Raw genomic sequence first — 24907 nt, 5'->3', positions numbered from 1 at the left:
CTCGGCTCGCGTGCTCACACCGCTCCGACCTGCACGGCGTTGGCGGCGGCCCGGCCGTTCCGGTCTGTTCTGTTCTGTTCCGATCTGCTCTGTTCCGGTCTGTTCTGTTCCGGTCCCTGTGTGTGTCCGTCCGCCTGTCAGCCCGTCTGTCCGACTATCTGGCCGTCATCGCCGCCCCCGTCTCCGCCGACCTGCTGTCGGCGCCAGCACCAATCACTGTCGGCTCATGTCCCCGGCACGGGTCGCGGTGCCGCCGGGTCGGGCCGGGCCGGGCCGGGTCGCTATTTCGGGGAGCACTGGGCCGGTTGGCCCGCCTCCAGGGGCGCCGGTGGCCGCGGGCCAGGCGGCTCGCCGGTGGCACCTGTGGCATAGCCGCTGGCGCCGCGCACGTGCCCGTCCCTATGACGCTGGACGGTGGAGGTGACTGGGTGAAATGAACAGCTAAAGTGATGTTCTGAAGTGGACGCCCGAGTCAACGGGTTAGACCCCGGCGGGCTATGCAGTGTGCAGTGCAGCGGAACGTGTGATTATAAGTCGAACGGGATTTCTCCAGTTTTATGCGAAGCAAGACAAAGACGGCCAGCGGGGTCTTGAAAAGACAAACAGTGCTGGTGTGTTCGTGAGAGCTCTTGGACGGGGCACGGCTTGGCTCAAACCGGAAGTGTTTCGGGCAGCCTGGATGAAGAGGTCTCTCCAAAAGCTGTCTGACCCGTCAACCGGTGACTCTGTTCATCTCAGTCGGTGACTTACGAAGAAAGACCGTTAATAAACCTGCGTGACCCCTTCAGCATCTTCCACTGCAGGCGAGAAGGACGCATATAAGGTGCCTCGAGAGGTCATCAAGGTAAGGGACCTAAGCATACAGCTCAGTGTCCATTCCCCGCATCCAGCACTGGATTTCAAACATAATTTTATCGAAAGCCTTTGGTTGGAGGGACCGAAATTCCCAGTTCCAATAACTCACTACCATTCAGAGCAAGGAACAAATGGCTATTAGGTATATCTTTGCCATAAATGCAAACAAGCCGTTCCTGATAATGACATGTGTTGACATTTCACTCGATATGACTCATCCAGTGTCCAAGGACTTCTAATCGCGCCCTTCATGTCTGTATACTAACGAGGGCGTAATTACAACTCACTTCCACGTCGCAAACACCAGTCGATAATTATCGCAGGATGCATCACAAGTGGCATACGAAACGTCTGCTAAGGATCGGTAAGCCTTTACGTCGTGGGACACGAGTTGGATGAATTTGCGAAATTCAGTCAACAACTCTGGCTACGGCTTAGCAGGAACGGTAAGCTAATCGTTCCACAGCTCATGACGCATAAGTGGAGCCGGAGGCGCCATGGCTCATGCTTACTATTTTTTTATAGTTACTTTTTTGCAGGGTGATACCGATTTTTAAGAGGCACATGAACAGTTGTGATGATGCCCCCAGGGGGTCCGGAAGCGGTGGGGAGTATGTTTTCAAAAAAAATATTGTTTAATAAAATTTCGCTCATTGGGGGTGTTTTTCTTGCCGAGATGGTTGCCGACCTGCGCCGTGCTCTGGAACAACCTCAGGTGAGTGTTTTCGGCCGGTAGATCCTCAAATGGTTGATTAATGAGTTGATTTTCTTGCTGTTTGATTTCTCTCTTGTTCAAACATAATTACACACCCATTTCCAATTGCTGATCGGTCCGTTGGTTTCAAGCTGACCGATTCCTTTCCGCCACCGTTCCTTGCGCCTGGGGCTCGTCACAAACAATATTTATAATGAGGCTGGCTTGTCGCTTGTCAACATATAGTCTTCACTGCCTAGGATGGTATCTGTCTCATAAGGAATTTAGGACACGGATGTCTCCCCAAAGCATATAATTTTGATGCCTCCCTTGAGGACATAACCTGAAGCCACCATCTGATACCTGATAGCTACCCACCATTCTCTCCCTTTCTAATGCCTATCATCCCAAAGATAATCGAGTACATCCCCATTTAATGTCGCCCTCAATGCTGAGATTAGATCTCCCGCTGGTCCTTACACTATATGACGCATACCTCAACCACCCTCAGACTCACTCTCTTTGTCATACCTCTCTCATCCCACTACAATAAATTTGATCCCGCGTCGACCTCTCAGTCCCTCCCAGCAATTGTTCTAACTCCCTCCAGCGGTACATATCAGGGACAATAAACGCAATTTGTTCAATAGACTCCGTGATTAGTGTAAATTTCATCTAAGCTTACTCTTACCTCCCAACGACTTATCGCGCCCCATTCCAACATTGGAATTGTGTGTGCTCTTCCTAGCACCTCTTGGGCTCCCTGGCCCAATATCCTCGAACACCTACATCACTTGACCCTGATTACTTGTCTAAAGGTGCAACGCAGGTAGCGATTACATTATTAGCGTTCGTCGATGGGTGTGATTGGTTCAATCAATCTCTGCCGGCCCACTCTCTTCGAACACCTACATCATTTGACCCCGATTACTTGTCTAAAGATCGACGCGGGTAGCGTCAGTTATTAGCGTTCCTCGGTGGCTTATGATTGGTCCGTCAACCTCTGCCGCTCACGGCACATCTCTGTTTCCCTACTAAAACCCCGCGGCCGGACGTTGGTTACTGACCCTTGCAGCCCTTCTGTGAGAGACCGTCTTACGCGTTTTCACCCAACGAACCGGTGGACACAAGCCTGCTACCCCGACGACCGCAGTCTCACCGGGCTCATAGACAGGCACCTACTCAGTACTCTCATGCAGTCATGGCACCCGCAAGTGGCGCCTTTGAATCATTGACCGGTGTGATTCGAAAGACTCCATGACTGAATCTATCCTGCAATTTTATCCGACGCCGTGGAATTCTGTCCTGCAGATGTGTTTTCAAGCGCGTTAGCGTCATGAGTGATGTATGCTGCGATCTTTCCGACGGTGGACTTATCACTTACCTCATCCCGGCGGTATTACTCCTCGCCTTATTATTCTATCATCTTCTTCGTATTTGTCACTCACCTTGGGCGGGGTGCTCCCTCGCCCCGTCTCTCTCTGACCCACCTCTCAGCTTGGGCGTCTTATGGCGTTCTTCGTTCCGATATCTGCCTAACATACTTACTTCTTCCGTAACGTGAGACAGTTCCGATCCTAGTAGACTTAGACGTATCAGCAGAGTCAAAAACACATGAAAGTGTTGCAACATACCTCCTCTTCGGCTAGCATCCATCCTTAGATCTTTTCCTCCTTGTGTAATTCCGGTTTCAATATCTATCGACCACTTCAGAGTCACTCCTTCTGTATCTCCTTACCTGTCTGATCCGTAGAATCCCTTCAGTCCATGTGCGCACCGCTGCGCGGTACGAGTCATTTGTTTCCCGCGACATGAACACAAAAAAAAAATCATTGGATAGAGAAATCTGCGCCGCCAAATACTCAGACCATCTACTACTCCTTTCATCTACACGATATTTACGCCTATCAGCCGAAACGTCTCCACCGTAGCTTGCTATATTCACTCAGTGACGTCATATTCCAGGAAACAGACTGTGTTTACACTTGTTGATCAGTAATGACGTCATAAGCTCGTGTCGTCGGCGGTTGGTGCATCCTGACTTCTCATCGTCTAACCTTGGACACGCCAACTTTTGGTCGGAATTTCAACTTGACTCTCTTGAGTGTTCCCCGTGGTTTCAATGAAGCAATTCTCGGTAGTGCCCAATCATTTGTGATCATGAATATTTTTATGTGGATTGTTGACTGGCGTCCCTCGCCACGCTGTCGCAAATTTCTCTGGGGTCGTAAGTATTTGCATCAAGGGAACTCTAAGGTAGTGCGCCGCAGGGATGCGGAGCCGTGGAAATTTCAGACGGCTCCGGCTCCGGCTCCGGCTCCGGAGAAAAAAATCGGCTCCGGCTCCGGTTCCGGCTCCGGGTGAAATGTTATGGCGGCTCCGGCTCCGGCTCCGGCTCCGAGTAAAATGGTCCGGCTCCGGCGGCTCCGGCTCCGGCGGCTCCGGCTCCGACTCAGTACATCCCCTACGCAATCAATTAAATACGGGTGGAAGAAAAATTGGATTGGTTATACGCGTTACTCTTTGCCATGACCGGCTCACCGCGTCCCCGCGCAAACGCACCTCGGAGAGAACTGGCAGAACAAAGGGCTAGGAAGCGATGGCATTGGAAACGCAGTCGCCGCGAATCGGAGTTCAGTGAACCATCGTAAGCTGACACCCGTCTCGGCTGCATTGGGGGGTGAGGGGTGGGGGGGGGGGGGGTGGGATGAGACGGTGCTGGGAGTCGCAGTCCACTGCACTGGTTTGAAAACAATGGCCGTCACCTGATGACTGGTCCTCATGTTCTGGGGATGCAGTAGACGTGGGGGGGGGGGGGGGAAGAGCAAACAGGAAGTTGTTTGCGTACTGTGGGATACTGGGGATATTCGGATTTTTTCATTCACTTGATGGCCCATGACGTAAGTACCATATGTTTTACTGCCTTGTACTGTCAAACCGAACTAGGTCAATTATTTTTTTCCTCTTCAAAAAATAAAAAGGAGCCGGAGTCGCCCCCTTTTTTGGCGGCTCCGGCTCCGGCTCCGGCTCCGGGCTATATTGTTTCACGGCTCCGGCTCCGGCTCCGGCTCCGGGCAAAATATGCCGGCTCCGGCGGCTCCGGCTCCGACTCCGGCTCCGGCTCCGCATCCCTGGTGCGCCGGATTAGTCTCAATTTTGCATTTCGATTTAAAAACAATCCAATTCATGTGATTTCCTGTTATCTTACTGAACCGATTTATGAGAGTCAATTTTATAATGCAGATTTTATTGACATACTCGACCAGATGATTTATTAACTTGCAATTGGCAATCGACTTGTGGTGTTCTAATTTAAGGAAGCTCGGTTTACCGATTGCTATGTTGTTGAAGGTATACAAATTTTGGCAAATGTGATATCCAATTATTCGAGTGGGAACATCAGCAATGAGAAATGGTTATATCAAATCAAGCGGGGACTGTGTCCACTTCCAGTCTTGAGGACAGGTTAAACTTTCTGACAATTTTATGCTATGCAACTGGAATTGCGCGGTCGGTTGGCAGGCCGAGTTCAGCACAACAAGCTATGCTTAGTGCGAGCTCTGATTTCTCAACTCTGCCCATTCACCCATTCAGACTAAATTAAAAAAAAGGCAAGAGCAGTAACTTTAACAAGCTAATGGGAACCGTCCAATGGAGAATGGTGCTAATTTCAAACTAAATTGATGGCTCGGCAAAGACTGGTGTAATCAATAGTACGCTCATTGCCATTTCTCCAGTGTTAATGGTAATTTGATTTATTTACCTAGTGGGTACTTTTGCTGGCAAACCTGCTATTATAATCTCAGTCAAGGTAGCTGTCCAGGATAGAGGACAATCCGATAGACAGCCCTTCGTTGTATCTGTTCCGCCATCTGACAAAGTTTGTCATGTTCAATGATGCCTTATAAATTTCAATTCCAGGATATCCCTTTTAAGTGAAACCGCACTGGTCTGAAACTGTTTTGCTAGCATCCAAGGCCAGATATGAGATTAGTGTGACCTGAGGGGTCAATGGTCATTGACATTGAAATTCCATGTTCAATAGATCATGTCAATAGAAAGAGATCAACTAACGGATGTTACTGGGAATAATATGACTTGAATTGTTGCATGTTACTGATTTATCATCTGAATTCATAAATTTCAGTGTATCCCTCCAAAACTTCGTATAAGTACAGTTGTCAGTAGCTTTTCACACCACGCTTGACATGAGATGACTGTTCTCCTAGGCTTGGGGTGGCAATGTCAAAGTTTTAGTGAGGCGCGCTCAATCATAACACAATTAATTTCCCCATTCCTGTTTTAGCCTATAATTGTCTGCTAATCTAATGTTAACCTGACTCGCGATGTAGAGTTTGGTTTCGACTGACGAAAGTAACCTGTTTCTCCCAGATTTAGACCGTAGAGTTGTTCACCAAGATTTACTAAAATTTTGATCGTATGTGACTGCTGTCAATTTCTCCCCCTTTTTTGACCACCCGCAAATTTGTCCGCCTTCCTACTGAGGTCAGCGTGGGTCAATCGTTGAAAGAGGGGTTCGTCCAGCTGTCTTACCAGATAATTCGTTTCTCTCAGCAGGTCCCTGTTTGTGCATTGTTCGCGATTCCGCTGAGCTGAGGGCTTGCTGGGCCAGCGCTCTCCAATCCGACGGGACTGGATGTGAGATCTACTGCCCACGCCCTTGGCTTCCTCTGGTCTACATTAGCAATTCACACCTTGCCTACTGATTTGCAATGAAGTATCATACCCTACTCGGATGTTTACGATAAATTAAGTGTAATTTCAATGCAATGATCACTAAATGTTATTTAGATCATTTGAGAATGTGCCCTGTGATCAAAAGCTATCTTGTTTGATTCCCTCATATGTTAGATGTTGAAACGAAGTTGAAACTCAGACCTTTGGTTTGTTATTGCTCTGAGTCCTTTAAACAAAAGATATTTCATCGAATCTATACGATATCTGTAATTTAAGCCAACGCAGAGAGTTAGATGATAACCATTTTTAAATGCTTGTAATTATGAGCTTAGCGGGGATATGACCTTGTTCCACACCTGACCGGCGACCATTCTCGACTCATCGACTCATCGAGCGTCGACTCATCGACGCTTTTGGCGCCGCCTAGTGGATGTAGTTGTAGGTTACACGGGCTAGGTGGCAGTAGAGTGCCACGCATCTCATTCGTACCAAAAGCTTTCATTTATGGGGTCGATCTTTGTAAAGACTGAATTAAAACGTTTTGCTTCGACATCCTCCTCCCTCTTTCTCTCTCTCTCTCTCTCTCTCTCTCTCTCTCTCTCTCTCTCTCTCTCTCTCTCTCTCTCTCTCTCTCTCGCTCACTCACTCTCTCGCTTACTCACTCTCTCGCTCACTCACCTTCTCGCTTACTCACGCTACTCACTCTCTCGCTCACTCACTCTCTCGCTCTCTCTCTCTCTCTCTCTCTCTCTCTCTCTCTCTCTCTCTCGCTCACTCTCTCTCTCTCTCTCTCTCTCACTATGATCATTCACATTCGCCCTCTCACTCACCCACTCATTTCAGTCAGTCACACGCAATTGCGTGCCGACACGAGGGACCTCTTGCGGCAGTTTAGGGAACCAGCTTGGTCTATTTCACGCTAGGCGGCACTGCTAGTACTGTCAGCTGCATCTGAGCGCTGTCGGAGTTTGTGCCGAAGGCAATGGATCTTGTAGGTGGCGCTAGTGGTGCTACCGTTGGTGCGTCAATTGACCTGTTAATTGTTTAAGGTCATGTTTAAGGTCAAGGTCATACATTTTTCATTTCGCGCGGACTACAATCGCTCAGTTTAGAGAAAAGCTCACAGGTCCAACATCAGCTAATTAGGATCTGCATCCCGTTCAGTAAGGTGGCCTGGGGACAATCTGACCTGAATAGAACAAATTCTTTATTCTACATGAAGGACATGAGCTGCGGTAATTTCTCGCTTCCCTCCGTAACCAACTCTAGGCGTGTGCAAGCAGGGTGACATTTTTTGACATAATCACGTCACATTGAACGGTAACTCGCTTGATGTTTATGATCCATTGTCTCAAATGATGCATCAATTTAGCAACCGTAACATTTCCACGTTATTCTTTGATATACCTCGAAGGGGGAGCTGGCATCAATATCCGTTAGGTACTGATAATGCTAGGAGAGAAAGGGGGATTGATTGACAGGTTACGAACAGCGATAAATTTATAACGATTGAAAAGGTGATTCAGATTTGTATCGGTTATATGAACGCGAATCACGAAACGACTCAATGCTGATTTAATAACAACCCGGAAGGCGATTCAGACCCCCAGCGTTCTTGTTCTGGCGCTGAGCTGCCGAAGGAGCAGAATAATGTTTGATGTTTATGTTTACTCTCCTTATCCGAATGTAACTGAACACGTCACGACTTCTTGGGCCGCCTTCGTATCAAACCTTATCCAAATGGTGAATCTGTCCCAGGAATGTGGCGATCCTACGCTGACCGTCGATTTATCTCGAATAGCACTTGTAAGAATTGAGAATCGATTGACAGACTTGGAATTAACACTAGATTGACAATGGATTGAGACGCTGGCCTACCGAGTTCAAACTAGTTAGATTATGAAACAACTTATGCTGACCTGCTAGCTTCAAAAAAAAAATGTATCTGTGATGGTCGCGTCGTGAGGGGTGATCATTGCATTTCCGTTGATTGATGATCAGACGGCCGTGGCGTAGTCCCATTTAACTCCGGTGAACCTGTGGTGTGAGGCCGGCGTGAGGCCGTGTGATCGACGATGACGACTCAATGATAATTACGTTAGCGGTCTCTGTGAATCCGAATCAGCAACATATCTGGAGTAACCCTCCCTTCTTTTTTTCCCAGACAGATTGTTAAATTTTCACGCTATATTTACAAACGGGCGATACAGCAGTGGTCAAGCTCAAGTCCTAAACGGTGCATTGCGATCGAGATAGTCAACTCGCCATTCTCGATACAAACCTAGCCTTAAACCTAATCCTAGCTCCCTCACCGCGAAAAAAAAGATTAATTACAAACATCGCCAATTGAACTGTCATGACGTCATCTGACGTAGTTTGACGCGTCAATGGTGACCAGCGCCCCAAAAATGATACCACCTGACCTGTTCCCCTCCCCTCGAATCCCACACCCCACTGCGGCCGGACCGCGCGCGTGATGGCCGACAGATAGTGCCACCCCAATACCAATGTAATGGTGAGCCATTAGCCTACACTGACCATTACTAACCCGCCCCGGCTGTCCCTCTAACCCCTCTGTCTATCCCATAGACAAGGCCGGACCAGTCAGGCCCATTAGCCCCTCCCCGTCTTTACAAACAGACGCCCCACTGCCGCGCTGCTCGGTCGGGAGCGGAATGTAGCGACCATCTGCCCTCCCTTCCCTGCCGAATAACACTCCCACGATGTTAAATCCATTACCCTCTAATGGTGGCTCAGGTTAGACCCCAGGGAGTGGCATTTGTAATCCAGATCAGAGACATCCGATGGGTAAATGGGAGGTGAATTGTCCATGACGGGGAGGCAGTCTTGATGAGGCGGACAGATGAGATGACTCACTTGACAGTGTTTGATGATTGCTGTCCACTCCAGCTGAGGTCCGGTGCAGTGATGATCCGATCAGCAGAGAGGCCGCTCCGGCCGAAGCCGGGCGGGGCGGTGTCCCGCGCCGAGTCCCGAGGCGTTCTGTCTCTGGTGGTCGGCCTCCGGTGGTCGGTCTCGGGTCTGTCTCAATCCCTTCTCCTTCTGCATTGAGTTTTTGTTCTCCTGTGATTTCCGGGCCGGAGGTTCCGGGCGTCGCCGGGCCTCGCTGACCGGGGCAGAAAATTGGCGACATCCCGTCTCGCATCCGGAGTCGAGACCGTCGCCCTCCTCCTCCATTCCGCCGGAACGTGACGTCATCCTCACTTGCTCGGCTCATCCGTCTCAGCTGTCTCCTGCCGGATGACGTTTTCACACTCGATTTTCGCCGGATGTCGGTCCCTGCCTGTGCCGGACGGCTGACCGCAACGACATCCTCCCACCTTCCTGTCAGCTGCGTCGGCAGGATGTGCGTGGCGCCAGGCGTCGGGAGGCTGGTCCAGCACCGGGAGCAGCTGTTTCCGGCTGCGTTGCGTTGGTCGGCGGCCACTGCGCCGGCCCGGATGGGTGTGTTTGTACTCCACCCTTCGGCGAGCCTTTGATCTTCGCTTAATGGTGACCGGCCGACGAGTCGGGGATCGTTTGGTCGACCCCCTCCCCACGCCGGCTCAGCGCCGCGGCAGGCAGTGCGATCGTCCTTACGTATAGAGTGTGAGAGATGTCCTTTTTGATGTACGGAGAAAAAAAATGTCACAGCTTCCAGCTGTTACACAGTGATCCTCTTTTCAGCTACGGGGAAAACAAACAACAAACAGAATCTGAGAGTCAGGATAAAACAAAACAACACAGAACAACTGAAAATATAAGCAAAAATGCAAATATGCCTATGGCAGCGCTGTGCTCGCGGTCGCCGTAGGGTTATACGCTATACAGAATACACAGAGCCGCCGCGCCGCTCGCGCCGCGCGCCTCTCATTGGCCGAGCTGCTCCCGAGGCGGGCCGCCCCTGCCGCCGGATGGGGTGGGGTGCGGGGGGCAGGCAGGACCGCCGCGGCCCCAGCCCGGCTGCATTAGAGCCGCGAAAGTGCCACGGTGGCCGCCTCCTAATCCGGCGGCGGCGCGCTTCTTACCGTGCGTTTGCCGGAAAACAGTCGAGAGTGCGCCTCGTCACCGTTCGGAGCGGAGAGTCGGGACGGCCGGGAACCGACCGACCGGCGGACCAGGTGAGATCAACGACGTGCACTGTATACGCCTTCCTGGGACGGGGTTGGGCCATCGGAAAGCAAGTCTAGTGTAAAGATAGCATGTTCGGTGACGAATTCTGTAAAAGACAAATACCTGCTTGATTACTTTTATCGATCAGAAGAACGATTCGCGAATGGAGACCGGTCAAAAGAAGGATTTCACTTTGGTTGTGCATTTTGACGAGATTGCCTCGATCTTTGAGCCTGCTTTCAGTTTTTTGGAAATTTTCAATTCATTAATGAACCTTTATAGGAATCAAAGTCATGTGCTTGGTAAAACATATACATATAGTTTAATTAGAAGCGTTAACGATTCTTTTCTTTATAATGACACTTCAAACCTAACCTCATAGGCGGCGCAACGGGGAGGGCACCGGGGCACCGTGCCCCCCTTTGATTTTGGCATTTTAACAATAGCCCTATGGGTGCTGCAAGGAAAGAATGGGACCAAAAGTCGGCAGTGCCCCCCCCCCCCCTTAATTGAAGGACGAAGGTGTTCTGCCGCTACTGCCTAACCTTAACAAACCTAACCTATCTAATCTTCTTTTAAAACATACATATTTATAGCAGGCTGATTAAGGAGGCAGTAGCCCCCGAAAGCTACCATTGTAATATAAACGTTACTGGTGCTTAACAATTGTTTACGACATTCTAACCTAACCTAAGCAAAAGAACAAAGTACAAATGTGCATCAATACAGCGCATTGGTGTTGCCGTCGCATACGATGCCAACGGTACTGGACGGATGGTCTTACGACAATGTGACAATTCAATTCCTGTTCTGAATCGAGCAGACAAAACATTGCTCAGGTAAATGGGCAGACAGAATATTACAGAAAACATTGATACATGATTGACGTCAGCATTCATGCCACTTGTGCGCGGTATTCACGTTAATAATGTCCTTCAAATGGTATTCAGCAGAGGTGAACTTGTTGCGTTTAGCAGTTTAGTTCCGTTTATGAATTGCCCGTCCGGGATGTTCTAATCATAACTGGCGTGTTCGGCCGGCCGCGGCACCGCTCCGGCCCCTCGGGGAGCGTTAGCGGGGAGGTGGGCTGGGGAGGCTGTCACCGGCGGTGGCGACGGGACAATAACCGGTGGACTCACTCAACATTCAACGATTACAGCAGTTCAGAATAAAACCGCAGTTTAGATATCTTACCATTGGTATCATCGGCACTGCAAAGCATTGCACTCCTGTGTGTACGGAGTATCTACAGGGTGTCCCAGAATTGACCGAACACTATTATACAGCGTATAACATGAGGAAAAAATAATTGCACACTTTTCTTTTTTGTCGTATGATATTGTCAACTAGGCTAGCAACGATATCAAACATGCAATGGACGCGTTATTTACCAGATTAGCCGGCAATTTTGGATTAATGCAAGCCCATGCTGGTTTTCGCTGGTTTTCGGGTCTCCCGAAACTGGTTGTAGGCCGATTTTGATTGACCCTCTTGCAGGAGGATACCACATATGTTTTCTATAAAATTTATATCCAAACTGTTTCCAGGTTATAATGCATTCTCTCCCAAAACAAAAATTCTGCCTGCAACACTGTTGCGTTGTTGTTGTTTTTTTACATCGGAAGTGGAGAACCTTCATGCCTGAACATGACGCGACCTTTGGCTTCCCGTAGATTTCGTTTCCAAAACAAACCCGTTCATGGCCAATCGTTTGAAGGCAACCAGTTTTTGTATTGCTATAATATAACCGCAGTGATACTCTCAGTTAACAGTCGTGTTTGGAGCAGCACATGAAACTGAATGAGTGCACCGTGGCTCAAAATGTATCACGCTTTAATTTTTGACGGGTGCCTGGCCGTCCCCGCTGTTGTAGCGCTGTTTCCATTTGACGTCCACACACGACTTTTTTAGTGGTGCAAAGGGCACAGTACCTCAACTGGATATTCGTAATGCCACAAAATGTTTCAGCTCACTTTTTTTGTTAAAAATAAAAGGTTTTATGGCTAATTTGCAGCGATTTGCGCTGCCCTTTCGGTAGTTTTGGCATATTTTCCCTTTCAGAGGCCCCAAATTCCAAAATTTTGTCGACGATAGGGGTGAAAAGTAGACTGATGTTTTGTAGCTAGCCCAGATCAGTCATTTAGCTGGCTTGCAGGTAGATCGATGACGTTTGTTGACCATGTCATGGCAACCACCAGCTTGACGACAGGTGCATGCTCCGTTTTGGCAGCGCCCAGGCTTGTCAACCATGTTATCTCTTGCTCTCTCTGGCTTCGCTCGCTGATATAACTGCGATTTGCTCACCCCTACCTGCTTGCAAATAAGCTGCCAGAGCTCTCCAGCAAGAACCACGCCGAAAGTCCGTTTGCATAGCTCAGAACTGCACTTGATTCACCATGCTTGCCTTTTGGCGGCTTATGGCTAAAAACGGAAAGGGACTACTATTTGCTGACTCTGGATAATAATTGACTCGAATCGAGACTGGTCATCAAAAGCATACGGTCTTCAAGCTCGATAGCTAAGGGATATCTTACAAACGTATGATGCTCCTATCTCATTAGAATCGAGCGCAATCGTACTTTTGGCCAGAAAACAAGTGTTCGGTCAATTCTGGGACACCCTGTACATTTCACGCCAGTAAGTCCGTGCAATTATTGTTCCGAGTTCAGCGTTGCTCGCTTGCATTTGTAAACACTGTGACACAACATCCCACACCTCTATGCGACTGTGTGCCGCGGTCCAGTACCACCGCCTCGGCGATGTCCGGTGGCCCCCGACACCCCAGCGCCCGTTAATATTCCGCCGTGGCTCGCCGCGATGCGTGCTCGACCCGAAACGACTCCATATTACCGATGATAACACGCCGCTTATTCGTCATGGGCCGCGGCCGGCGACCGCGCTTGGCATTCCAGGCGGGCGTGAGATTAAAAACGGCGCCCGTTCACACCCGGCCAGAGGCGCCCCCGGACCCCATATCGGACGGCAGGGATCAGGTACGAGTATACATACCATCGCAAAGGAATGCGAGTATATCACATACATTATATGTGAGGCTGAGGTGATGCTCCTTTTACATGAAGGCGATTCCGGCGAGAACAGCCACACGGAGGCGAACTATTCCCCCTTACCCGTGGAAATATCCACCAGGCCATTGAACACGCCATGCGCGCGGTCTGGCTGACTGGGAGTCTGCTGTTTCGGCACATTTAGAGAGCCATGTGCCCTCCAGCTGGCAGACCTGGTGTCTGGGCGTCGGCACATACCACCAGGCGGTGATGGCGGCCACTGCAGTTATGACCCAGGTACCATCGAGAGAGCCGGGCCCGCCGGCCACGTACGGCAGAGCCATGCCCGAGCCAAACAGCAGAGCTAAGGCTGAACCAGGTAGGCCAGCCATACCCGAGCCAGACTACAGAGCCACGTCTAAGGCAAATAGCCGGAACATGCCCAAAGCATGGCAAACAAAGCCAAGGGACAGGTCACTGCAAATGTCATTCCAGTGACCACCGACTCCCATGGCACGGTGGGTGACGTCTCTCCCCCGCTCCTTCCCGGCGGGCTCTAACACAGTCCCCGCTGACAGCCGGCACTGATACGTCTCCCGCTAACGGCCGCTCCAATCCGGCGCCGCCGCTCGCCACCCGGCGAATAACGGTCCGCACTCATATTTTATTAATCCCCGCCAGCTCACCATGCATGTAGAGTGCCACTGACACATCGACACCGGCTTTATGCCCCCCTACATCAGCCGCTCAGAATTTGGATAGGCCCGCCGTAAATCACCGCGGAGAAGTAGCCGAACGGCGAGATCGAGCAGCATTAGAGACAGGGCTGTCTCTGCTTTAGCATGACTGATAGCCAGCAGGGGTTTAGATCTCTGTCTGCCAATTTGTTTTCGCCGCTTACTTTTGTCCAAGACAACCAAACAATTAAAATGCTATTGCCTGAATTCTATAGGTCTTGCGTCAATAGAATCATAGCGACGTTGCCAACCGCCTCAAGCTTTTTACAGTATTTTTGACGGTCAGCCGACTGAGCGAATTTCGCTCGTCGACCGGCGTAGCTCCTCCGCGGGCATTGTTAGTGGCCTGAACAATGTCTGAGTGCCTGTGATGTTGCGTCGGTCCCAGTCCCCCCGGGGACCGGCATTGTTCGGGCACGGCCGGTCGCTGCTGTCAATACCTGAAACAACACCGGCACACGGCGTGTCCCCGCGCGCACCAAGCCCGGCGTGTCGCCGCGCGGTCCAACTCAGTGCCCCTCAGAGGACCGGCCGAGGTAGGGAGGGGGAGGGGAGGGAGGGACGCCTAACCTTCCACTCCGCCTGTCGGCGCCGCCGAATCGGCCGACCCGGGCCCGGTTTACGGTCACCCGCGGGAGCAATCGGTCGGCGCCGGCCGTCATCGGTTCAAGATCGGTCCGATCGGTCCGAGCGGTCTGAGAGGCCGCAGTGCCGGGTGTAAAACTCTGCTGCTCGGCCCACTCACATCTCCGGGCCGCAGGAACACGGTGCTGGCAGGGAGAACGACGGACTTTGGCCGTATTGTCCGCCAAACGCCTGTCCCTACCTGGCCAGTTACCTAGGCGGTCTGTTCACAGCGTCGCTCAATGGACATGTGACAAGTGACACTCTGTTGTGCTTGTGTGGGTGTAAAAAGATTGTCCGCTTCACTTTCGAAATACCTGAAAATACCGGATTATCAATTTCGCACTCAACACTTGAGAGTAAGAAAGGGAATACAAACAAATGCATTGCTTTTTCCAAGTCATCTAATAAACGAGGGAATCAGCTATACATTTGACGTAACAAATATGAGAATTACGCTCAATATAAACGAAAAGCTGAAAACTTCTAGAGTATCTTTAGCACAATGAAAACACGAGTCATCCCATGCATCTCTGGTTCGCGTGATCCTGCTCGTCAGTCGTCAGGCCGGTCGAGTCGGTCGTATATCTCGACACAATCACGCGCTGCTCTTCTCAAAGTCCCTGGAAACTATGTCATGACTCCAATCCCCGACATGCTACTGTGTTCTGCAGACCAAAGCCGGCACAAGTTAAGACGCCCCGAATGATGCAGTGGAAGCGAATTAAATTCCGCCGGGCGTTGGCCTTTGACGAGTCGCCGCTCGAATTGCAGACCAGCGTCGCAAGACCTTCGGGACGAGACCGATGCATACTGCATCAGTCAATGCCATGCCCCTTGACAGCAAGGAGCGCACAGCTCCTCTGACAGTTATTCCCATGCAAAAATAGGTGTTCGGTTGGGCTTTTTTAGAATGCCGAGACGGAGGTACAGTGGCGTCATCGTGTCCTTTTCGTTTCATGAAAACTAATGACTTAAAATTATCATTTATTTGTTTTCTTCTGTTAAAAAAGAAAAAGATACCTGGAAAGTGGAAGGGAACCTAAGATGTCGCAAACCTCTACCAGAGAACTAGACACATAAATGTCATTTTGCTGGCACGCAGAACTGAGCGGAACTCACAGCATGAGCACACCCATGTATGTGGGCTTGTCGGAGTGCGGATATCATTGAAGCGCTCGTTCAGATCACGATCAATATCAACTGCAGCCTTCCTTCCCCGCGCCGTGTGCTCCGTCTCCAGCAGACCGGTACACCTGACAGATCCTCCCGACATCTCCGGCGGAGCGGCGCACCTCGGCTCGGCCCGTCCTGTCGCCGGCCGACAGGTCCGCTGACAGCTCCGGCGGAGCGTCTCACGACCACTCGCGACACGGGCTAATGTTCCGACCGAGAGCCATCATTGACGTCATTAAACCGGCGGCGAGTTGCCGCCGCTCGGCCGATTAAACAGCGCCCGATATCACATTAGGCGCGGCGCTCTCAGGAAATTGCCTCCCAAAAATCACCGCCCACAACTTGTCCGCTGATGGAGACGACACGGCCCGGGCGCGCTGACTGGGCAGCCGTGATGGCCTCTTTTGTGACGTCACAGAGCGGGTGTGAGGAGTGCGATCACTCTCGGCGGTCCGCGGTGGAAGGGTAGAGTTCGTCAACTCGTTCCACACCAAATGAGAGCCGGGAAGTTCGGCAGACGACAGGTGCCGCTGAATAACACACGCGCCCAGGAAATACCACGACATTGTGCTGAGACTCGGCAGCAGATGATTTGTGTAACTGACCGACCCGCGAGGGTGTAAGGGTGCGAGGGCGGGCAATATCAGTCTGCAGGCCCCGCTCGTTGTTATGACTCCGATCTCTTCACGAGCGGTGGCTGGCGGGCGGCGAGTCAACATTTCACCACGGCGCTGCCGCTCGGGGCAGTGATCTCGGGACATCGGGCGCGGGTTCCGGGCCCACCGGCCAAACACTGAGACGGACGCGGCTGGGGTTGGCGCCGCTCCAGACACAAGGAGCAGCGACAGGGCAGAGACGGAAGGCCGGCGAGGTAACGGCCTCGGCGCCGGCAAATACGGTACCGTAAAATTGTTCACATCACTTAAATTTCAGCTCAAATGTCGTCGTTGCGGACCAAAGGCCACCCAGTGGAAAAGGCGACCCAGCATGTCAATTCGCGACTTCTTTATTCGACAACTCAACACTCATCAGTGCAGGAAGATAGGCTGGCCTGTTTACCCCTCCCTGTTAGCTCGGAACGTAAGCCCGGCACGGTTCAGCCGTTAGGACGCAGTCCCGTCGACTGATGTCCGGCCAAACAGTCCATCTCTCAACACGGATAGCCCTACCACGCCATACCGATCGGGAGGCAGGGCCGCCGACCCGTGCGACATTGCTGCCCGCGTCACGTGCATGACTCCGAACCTCTCCGCCGCGCTCCTGATGGCTGCATATATCCTCCGGCCGACGCGACATGACCGGTCGGCTCCCGCTCAATATTTACAGTTTTCTCCCGAGCGGCCGCCGGGAACTGCTTCAAGAAGATAGCGCACGTCGCCGGTCATTTGTCTGGCTCGGAATCTAATTTACATTTCATATCTGGCCATCGGTGGCCGGCACCGCTCGGCGAATAACGGAGTGCGGCGAATGAGACGCGCGTGTGCGACGAACCCGGCGCTGGGCAGCGCGGCGCTCCGTGGAACCGGAGGGTCACACCGACGACTGATCTTAAATAACGGAGAAGTGCTAATAACGCTACTTAACGTTGCAGACAGTATCCCCTAACACCAATAAAAGTCCAAAACAGATAAGTGACAAAAGGGTCGTGAGATACCACCCATGCTCACGGCTCACGACCCTTCCACCAGTCAGCCTCGGCCGCGCCGCCTCCCATGACTTCTGACAGCCGTTCCCCGGCGTCCGGCCCGGCCAACAGTGCGTGGGACGAGTTACAAGCCGGCCCGGACAAAGTTGAACAGCGGTAATCGTGTTGGTCGACCGCTGGCCGCGTTACCGGCGCCGACCGCCGGCTAAGTGCATTACGGCGCTCCGAGCGGCGCAGATAACGCACTCCTGCCGGCCAGGCGCCTCCCTTCTGTCGCTATTTGCGACCAAATGCCGGCCAAATTCAATTGTCGGAAACTAATAGTGCCGGTGCCACCAGGGAGCCGCAGGCAATTTCATGGAAGTCGATACCAAACAAATGATTGGCGAACTGATTGTTTTCCGGAAGGCGGTGGAAGACGCAGCCACCGGTGGCGAAAAACGGGGAACGTGCGTAGCCCGATAGCAATTTATCCATCATGTTACACCTTAAGACGAACGAGTGATGGTTTTTTGTTATTCTCTCTCGCGGCGATATTTACATGCGATGGTCCGTCGAGCCCTTTTTACTTTGAAGATATCTGAAACGCTCAAGCAGCCGTTCCTCTAGATATCTTCCTGGCACTAACCTTAGCGCGTATGCGCCGGTGAGCCATTTAACCCCTGAGAAGGTGCCGCTCACCCCACCCGCGATCGACCCCTGCCCGCAGATGGGCTGGCGCGGCATACATTACCTGAGGTCACGTGACCATCAAAACAGCATCAGCGGCAGCCGGCGCGGGCGTCAGCCGGTCGGCGGCGGCGCGTTATTCAACCGCTCACCTTCCTAGGTCGTTACGGGCCGCCGGGGCAAATGGCCCCGGCGGGGAGGGGAGGGGAAATTACACACCGCCCGAGGGGCCGAGCGGGTCGGAGGATGCTCAGAAAATGGGAGAAATGTCACCGGACAAAACAAGGAGAGCGAGAGTAGGGTGGGCTGAGATTGGATCTACCTATCGTTAAATCGGGAGATTTTCTACACAAGATAGGTGTGTTAACTTCCTGATGATAAAAAGATGTCTGCTACCATTCTCAATTTGACAATTTGTGAAGTTTAGTCCCCAAACGTCTTCTATCTTATGAGATTTATGACAAATGAGACTCAAAGTGTCGGGATAAATTGGGCTCGATGCATATGAAAACGTCTCAATTGATTTCCAATTTGTCTCAGTCATCACCACGCTTTTACTTTATATCTGCCAAGCGCCCATCAATCTCTATCAAATGTCGCACTGTCACAGCCTTTTAATCTTCCATCATCTCCGATTGGACGAACAGTTAAACTGCGCGGAGGACGGGAGTGCCCGCTCCCAGCTGGGACGGCCGGAGCTCAGTCCTCTGACCATCCTCCAGTCGACTCGGTCATGTTTTAGTCCTCCATCCCTCCCTCTGCCGCCCTCGTCACAGCGCAGCACTAAGCAGGGCTCTGTGCTGAGCCGGGCTCGGATTTCTCCAGTCCGGATGGTCCGGCTCTGATCCGCGCCTCCGTCCGGCTCTGGCTCCGGCGCCGCCCGGACCCTGATTATGGACATCAGCCGCTGGCTAACAAGCTGGAAAACAGCCCCCTCCCTCCGGGAGCCGGTTCAGCCGCGGGGAGGGCCCGCGGCGGCCGGCGCTCGGCCCGGAGGTGTGACCTGAGCCCGGGCCGTGATGGACGCTGCAGAGATGTGACTAGCCGCTCGGCCACTGGCGCCCTTTGGTCTCTGAATAGGACACACTGCACCGTTCGATTGTGCGACGGATAGCGAGGCCGCTGACAGAAACGGTGCGTGATGTTTAGGCGCGCAAAACCATGTCCCGTCACTGACAGCAGAATAGCTGGTCTTTTTGCCTGAATTACCTGACCCGACCTAACTCCCACCCAATTCTGCTCCACAGCCACTGAGCGGACCCGCCAGCTGCCACCATGGGCGAAGGTCAGGGCCAGGCGGACCCCTACCTCTACATCCGCAGCTACAAGATCGGCATCTTCGGCTGGCGGAAGCGGTGTCTGTACGGCCTGCTGCTGGTGCTGCTGCTGATGGTCATCATTAACCTGGCGCTCACGCTGTGGATCATGAAGGTGCTCGACTTCTCTGTGGTGAGTTACACAAGAGGATCTGTGGGCAGCCGTGGGTGTCGGCGGGAGAGAATGTCGGTCGCGGCCGCGGGTGTTTGGTGGGAAATGTGGGCCTTTCCGTTTTACAAAGTGTTTTATTAATTAACTAAGCTTTAAGCTCCGATGCATTGTCCCACCGCTAAAAAGTACGTTACAAAACGAAGCTGAAAAAGCGCTCGCAAATGGTAATAATGCAGTGTTTACCGTCCTTGACGCTAGATGGCAGCATCAACGTAGCCTTAACTGGTATACTGTACCGCAGTACATCTACTTCCGCCGCCGCCCATAGATGGCAGCACAGGCAGACGCCTGAAACGTAGGCTGTACCGCCCGACACGAATTGAAAGTCTCTCCTCCGCCGCTCCGTGACATCGATTCTTCCAGCCTTTCTGGTAAATAAGCGAGCTTCTATGTAGTTTAGAACATCGAGAGCCCAGACTACAATGAGCGCCCGTCCGCTCGGCGCGGATTGCTGAACAGCGGCCGGCTGATCGGACTCTCGTTTCCCTGTTTACCAGTGCCCAGTGGGGCCATCGCCACCCGATGGCCGGCCGATCGGGGCGGAGTTCGGCTGTGCTCTGATCGGAGTTCGGTGGTGCTCCAATTGGTGCCCTACGGCTGCACCAGCACCACACCCCTACCCTCCCGCCTCGGCGGCTGGTTTATGGCGCGTCGACTCGGCGGCAGATTGGCGACCGATGAGCGCCGATTTGGCCGGCCGATCCCCTATACCTCGGCGGACGGTGGGGCGGCGCTGACTGGATGTCGGCCGGCTGTAAGTCGCCGCACACAAACGGAACAGAACGAATGGAGCCGTAAAGTGGCCGGCCGACGCTCGGCCCGATCGAACTGGGCAACGAAATCCAATGTCGGGACGAAAAGCGAACAGGCGAGTAAAGATCACCGGAAAGATGACACTGGATGCCAGATAAAAATGACAATGTCATGATGTTTCTATACTAGGTCATAAATCTCAAGTGAACGGGTTATAATACCAATGGATAGCCCATGCTTCATCATCGAATGGTATTTACAAACTTGGCAACAAATCCAGACACAGACCGACGTTGCCATTCCCGGCCGTTCCCCTTCTCTCTTCCCAGCCGTCTCTCGCCGTAGCCGGCATCCCTTATTCAGGCCGTCAGGCAGATCAAATTGCGGCCCTAATGCCGGGACGCTTCTTTATGCACACGTCGATTCCGGTTGGGTACGCCCCGCCATTGACGGGGCAGGCGGGGAGGGATAGCTGGTAACCGTTCTGGGGAGCACTGCGGCTTACGCTGAAAATAAAGACAAGACGAGCATGATTATATGTAAAAGAATATAGGTATCTTTGTGTAGCCGCCAGCGATGTTCCTGCTCTATTCGCCAGGACGGTATCGGCGACCTGCGGGTGGTGAAGGGCGGCATCGTGCTCGAGGGCGACTCGTGGGTGCTCAACCAGCTGGTGGCCAGCCACATCCGCTCCAGCCGCCACCAGCCCATCAGCTTCCAGTCCTCGAAAAACTTCTCAATCAACGTGCGGAACGCCGTTGGGGAGCTCGAGTCCCAGCTGACACTCGGTGAGTCCCGCAGCCGGCACTCGGTGAGTCCCGCAGCCCGCACTCGGTGAGTCCCGCAGCCCGCATTCCGTCCGCTCAGGCCTAGTCCACTAGTGGTGCGCTTCGCTTAGCAGTCATAAGGGATTGCTGTTATTAATTATCCGTACATTTGTCGCACAGTAGGCGTACTTGTAATGCTGATACTAAAGTGCATATGAAATGTGATAGCCTAGATGTTCTAGGTGGCGTTGTGAGGTCTATGCGCAACATTACCTAATTAATGCATTGTTCCTGAGAAGTGAGAAACTTGACTTGATCTTCAAACGGAAATAGGTAATTCCTTTTGCAGAGAATCATACCATTCAGCCACGTTTCTCGCTTTCTAGACGTGACAAATTAAAATAAGTAGCATTCTGAAGGGTCTGTCGCACAAGGCCGAGAGGACAGATCAGACACATATTTTCGCAAATTATGGAATTCACTTAACACTTCAGAAGCTTTCATCATTCTGTCCCAATGTCCCGAATTCATTCAGCGTGCCCTAGAGCAGCATGACAAGCTGAGGGCGCTGGTATTGCCCGCATCGGCCGCCCGTCAGCGTCGTGGTCCGCTCCCCTTCTCCCCCAGGGTCGCACGGGCTGCACGTCATGTCCAACTCGTTCCGGGTGACGGACAAGACGGGCGTCACCCTATTCGAGGCCTCCCCGCACCAGGTCACCGTGGGCGCCAACACTCTCCAGGTCACAGGTCAGCTCACGGAGACCTCAACAGCCGACACCACGAGCAAAGTTCAGTCCTCGTGGGCAGAATAACTTCAAACCTTTCTGGGTATATTATATGCATGATCCCGGATATGTTAGATACCGACCATTGCTGACAATAGCCGTACCTAATTTGTCACATACCGTGTTAGACGGGTAACGCAGCAGCGCGTCTGGTTTATCAAGCGGTGCCTTTGGTTGGAGAGTGGCCGATATCTGGCATTGGAGCCGGAACTGACCCGCTCTCATGTCACAGGGAACGGAGGCGCCGTGTTTGACTGTGACCAGTGTCTCGCACTGCAGCCAGTACTGACCCGTTGTCATGTCACAGGGAACGGAGGCGCCGTCTCCGACTGTGACCAGTGTCTCGCGCCGGGACTGACCCGCTCTCATATCACAGGGAACGGAGGCGCCGTGTTTGACGGTTCGGTGGCGACGCCGCTCGTGCTGGCAGAGGCCGGAGATGAGCTCAAGTGAGTGAAACTGCAGCGGAACAACGCCGTCCAGTTCCGGCTCACACGTTTCCCCAATATTATATCATGTCCCTCAATGTATTTTCGCATGACCTGTAGTGCGGTTCAATCCCCCCCCCCCCCCCCCCAACTAAATGTCCTGCTCGTGTCCGACAAACCACAGTGAGGCTCCAATTGAGCATTGACTGGCACCACATACGAAGCGCCGCCGGAACCAGTTGGCTGCCCTCACACGGCCATCGGCCCGCGGTAGGAACCAACACCACCGCGCCGTGACAGACCCGGCACCCGGTCCAAACAGAAGGGCGCGTCCCACGGCCCTCCACCGAACCCTCCCTGTTGACAGAGCACACAAATAGTTCTCTAATTTACTGGCCAGTCTCAGCTGCGCGACAATTAGGCGGCGCCCAGGGCAGCCGTATCTCTGTCTCTGTCGCTCGCTCCGTTTGAGAACTACTCAGATGGTGGGGAGGGCGCCGGATAACACGCGTAAACAAGGATGGGCCGGCGTAAACATGATACACCGACAGAGGATATGGAATCCAGCCGTGTCTAACAGCTGGGTGTTCGGAACGGCATATGCCCACCGGCCGATGGGGGCGCAGGGCTGCATTGAAACTTCCAACATGCATGAAGACATGAAGGTGTAATTCAAACACCAAGGCAATGTAGGATAACAGCCCGAAAGAAAAAAGAACGGCGCTGCGGCGGAGGTCACTGAGTGTTGACCTCGCCCCTGCCGTGCCCTCAGACTGGAGTCGGCCACACGGTCCCTGCAGATCTCCGCGCCCCTGGGAGTGGCCATCGAGTCCAGAGCGGGCGACATCAGCGCCGCCTGTCTGACCGACCTCAAACTACAGTCCACAGGCGGCTCGGTGAGTGGTTGCCGGCAGGTTCAGGCTCGGGGAGGACTGGTGGGTGCCTCATGAAAGGCGAGGTCTGGAGAGTGCCGGCCAGGAACGAGAGGATGCGACTTTGGATGTTAACGCTCGTCACAGCCTCACCATCCCAAACCTAAAATAGTGTCGCAATTGAAGCCAATGGTAGTCATAATGCACTGCCATCTAACCTCTCTTGCCCCGCACTGCACTGGTGCGGTCCATGCCAGTCCCGTTTCGACACCCCCTACCTCACAGTCACAGTCTAACTCCCCCTCCAACGTCTGTCAGATTCGGATCGACTCGCCGCGGGTGATGCTGCCCAGCCTGCCGATCGCCTCCACGACCTCTCAGCTGAACCTGAACCCGGTGGACACCAAGGCGTACCAGGTGTGCGCCTGCACCAGCGGCAAGCTGTTCGTCACGCCGGCAGAGGGCAGCTGTGTCGCCGACGGCACCACCTGCCAGTGACGGGCAGGACGGTCCGAGGGCTGGGGGCTTCCTACCGGGGTGCTGGGACGTCGGCACTGAGACCGGTGGGACTGAGAGCGAGGCCGGAGAGTCCAGTGACTCATGGGAGATGGCGATTGGCATCCCTACCCGAGTGGGTCTGTGCAAAAAAGGATCGCCGAGGGAGGACCTTGCTGATAAAAGGCAGCCGCAATAACCGGGGAGTCGCTGTGTTACAAAGTAGGAGCTAAATTTATGGACGTCGTTAGGTGCAATTACAGACTCGTCGAACTGCAGCATATATGAGTGTTACGCTGCTACATGAACTCCGAGCCAGCAGAGGCGTGCCATAACAACCGCGTTACATCAAGAAGACCGTGGCTCGTAATAGAACAACCGTCTTTCTCCCGAGATAGACCAACATTGTTCAACACGCATGGTGTTGGCAGTCATACCCAGCCGGTCGTCCCACAACTCGCATGGTTGTGCGATATAACGTGACCGGGCGATTCTGCGACAGCGGTCTGTGAGCGTTTTCACGTCCCACCGCGGATACGTGCCGCTGTGTGAATGTGTTTAGATGAACGGTACGCCGCTGAACTGTTTAGCGCTCCGTGACCGCCCTCATTGCGCCGGCAGTGAGCCCGTTACGATGATATTCATCGCACTGGAGCGGCGAGACAGGTTTGATATGTGTTTGCTGTTAATTTTATCGTGAGGCCGACGGATAAAATGTAAAAAATGCGCTAAATGAACTTATAGGATGAAAACTAATCGCTTTGACATTGTTTCAATCAAATGTTATTAGTTATTGGTGAAATGTTAAACATATGGAGATGGTCGATATGTAAACGATATTGTGTCGTAAAACGATGCGTCAGCAAGTGTTACCGTTTGACAGCTATTGTTAGTCGCGTTAGCAGCCCTTCTTAGCAGCGTGGTAACTTGAAGGCGTGGGTCGGAATATCGTGTGGTGTAGCGTAACGTTCAGTGTCTAACGATGCATGACCCAATGCTGTTGGACCAATGCCGCCGACTGTTTCGCTCGTATGAAACCACGATGTCTGACAATGTCGCCATCAGGATCAGCTGAAGACATGGCAATAAATGCGAGAAACCAT

At 52.6% G+C, this 24907-nt stretch overlaps 1 protein-coding gene across 4 annotated transcripts; it reads left to right on the top strand.

The window, feature by feature from the left end:
* The first annotated feature begins 341 nt into the window (after positions 1-341).
* Positions 342-24907, top strand: LOC122364213 (zeta-sarcoglycan-like). 4 transcript variants are annotated; one of them, XM_043334384.1, is made up of 7 exons: positions 342-844; positions 19464-19665; positions 21056-21245; positions 21852-21971; positions 22386-22458; positions 23210-23333; positions 23628-24907. In XM_043334384.1, the coding sequence occupies exons 2-7, from the start codon at positions 19492-19494 to the stop codon at positions 23805-23807; spliced, it is 861 nt and encodes a 286-aa protein (XP_043190319.1). In that variant the 5' UTR covers positions 342-844; positions 19464-19491; the 3' UTR covers positions 23808-24907. The 4 variants fall into 4 exon arrangements, with proteins under 4 accessions (XP_043190319.1, XP_043190318.1, XP_043190316.1 ...); XM_043334383.1 differs by having other exon boundaries at positions 369-839; positions 19462-19665; XM_043334381.1 differs by having other exon boundaries at positions 369-844; positions 22317-22458.

The sequence above is a fragment of the Amphibalanus amphitrite genome, unplaced genomic scaffold (genome assembly GCF_019059575.1).
Source record: "Amphibalanus amphitrite isolate SeventyFive unplaced genomic scaffold, NRLGWU_Aamphi_draft 000662F_arrow, whole genome shotgun sequence".
Taxonomy (NCBI): Eukaryota; Metazoa; Arthropoda; class Thecostraca; order Balanomorpha; family Balanidae; genus Amphibalanus; species Amphibalanus amphitrite.
Note: the sequence above shows the minus strand (reverse complement) of the source record. Positions and strands in the feature narration are given on the sequence as shown.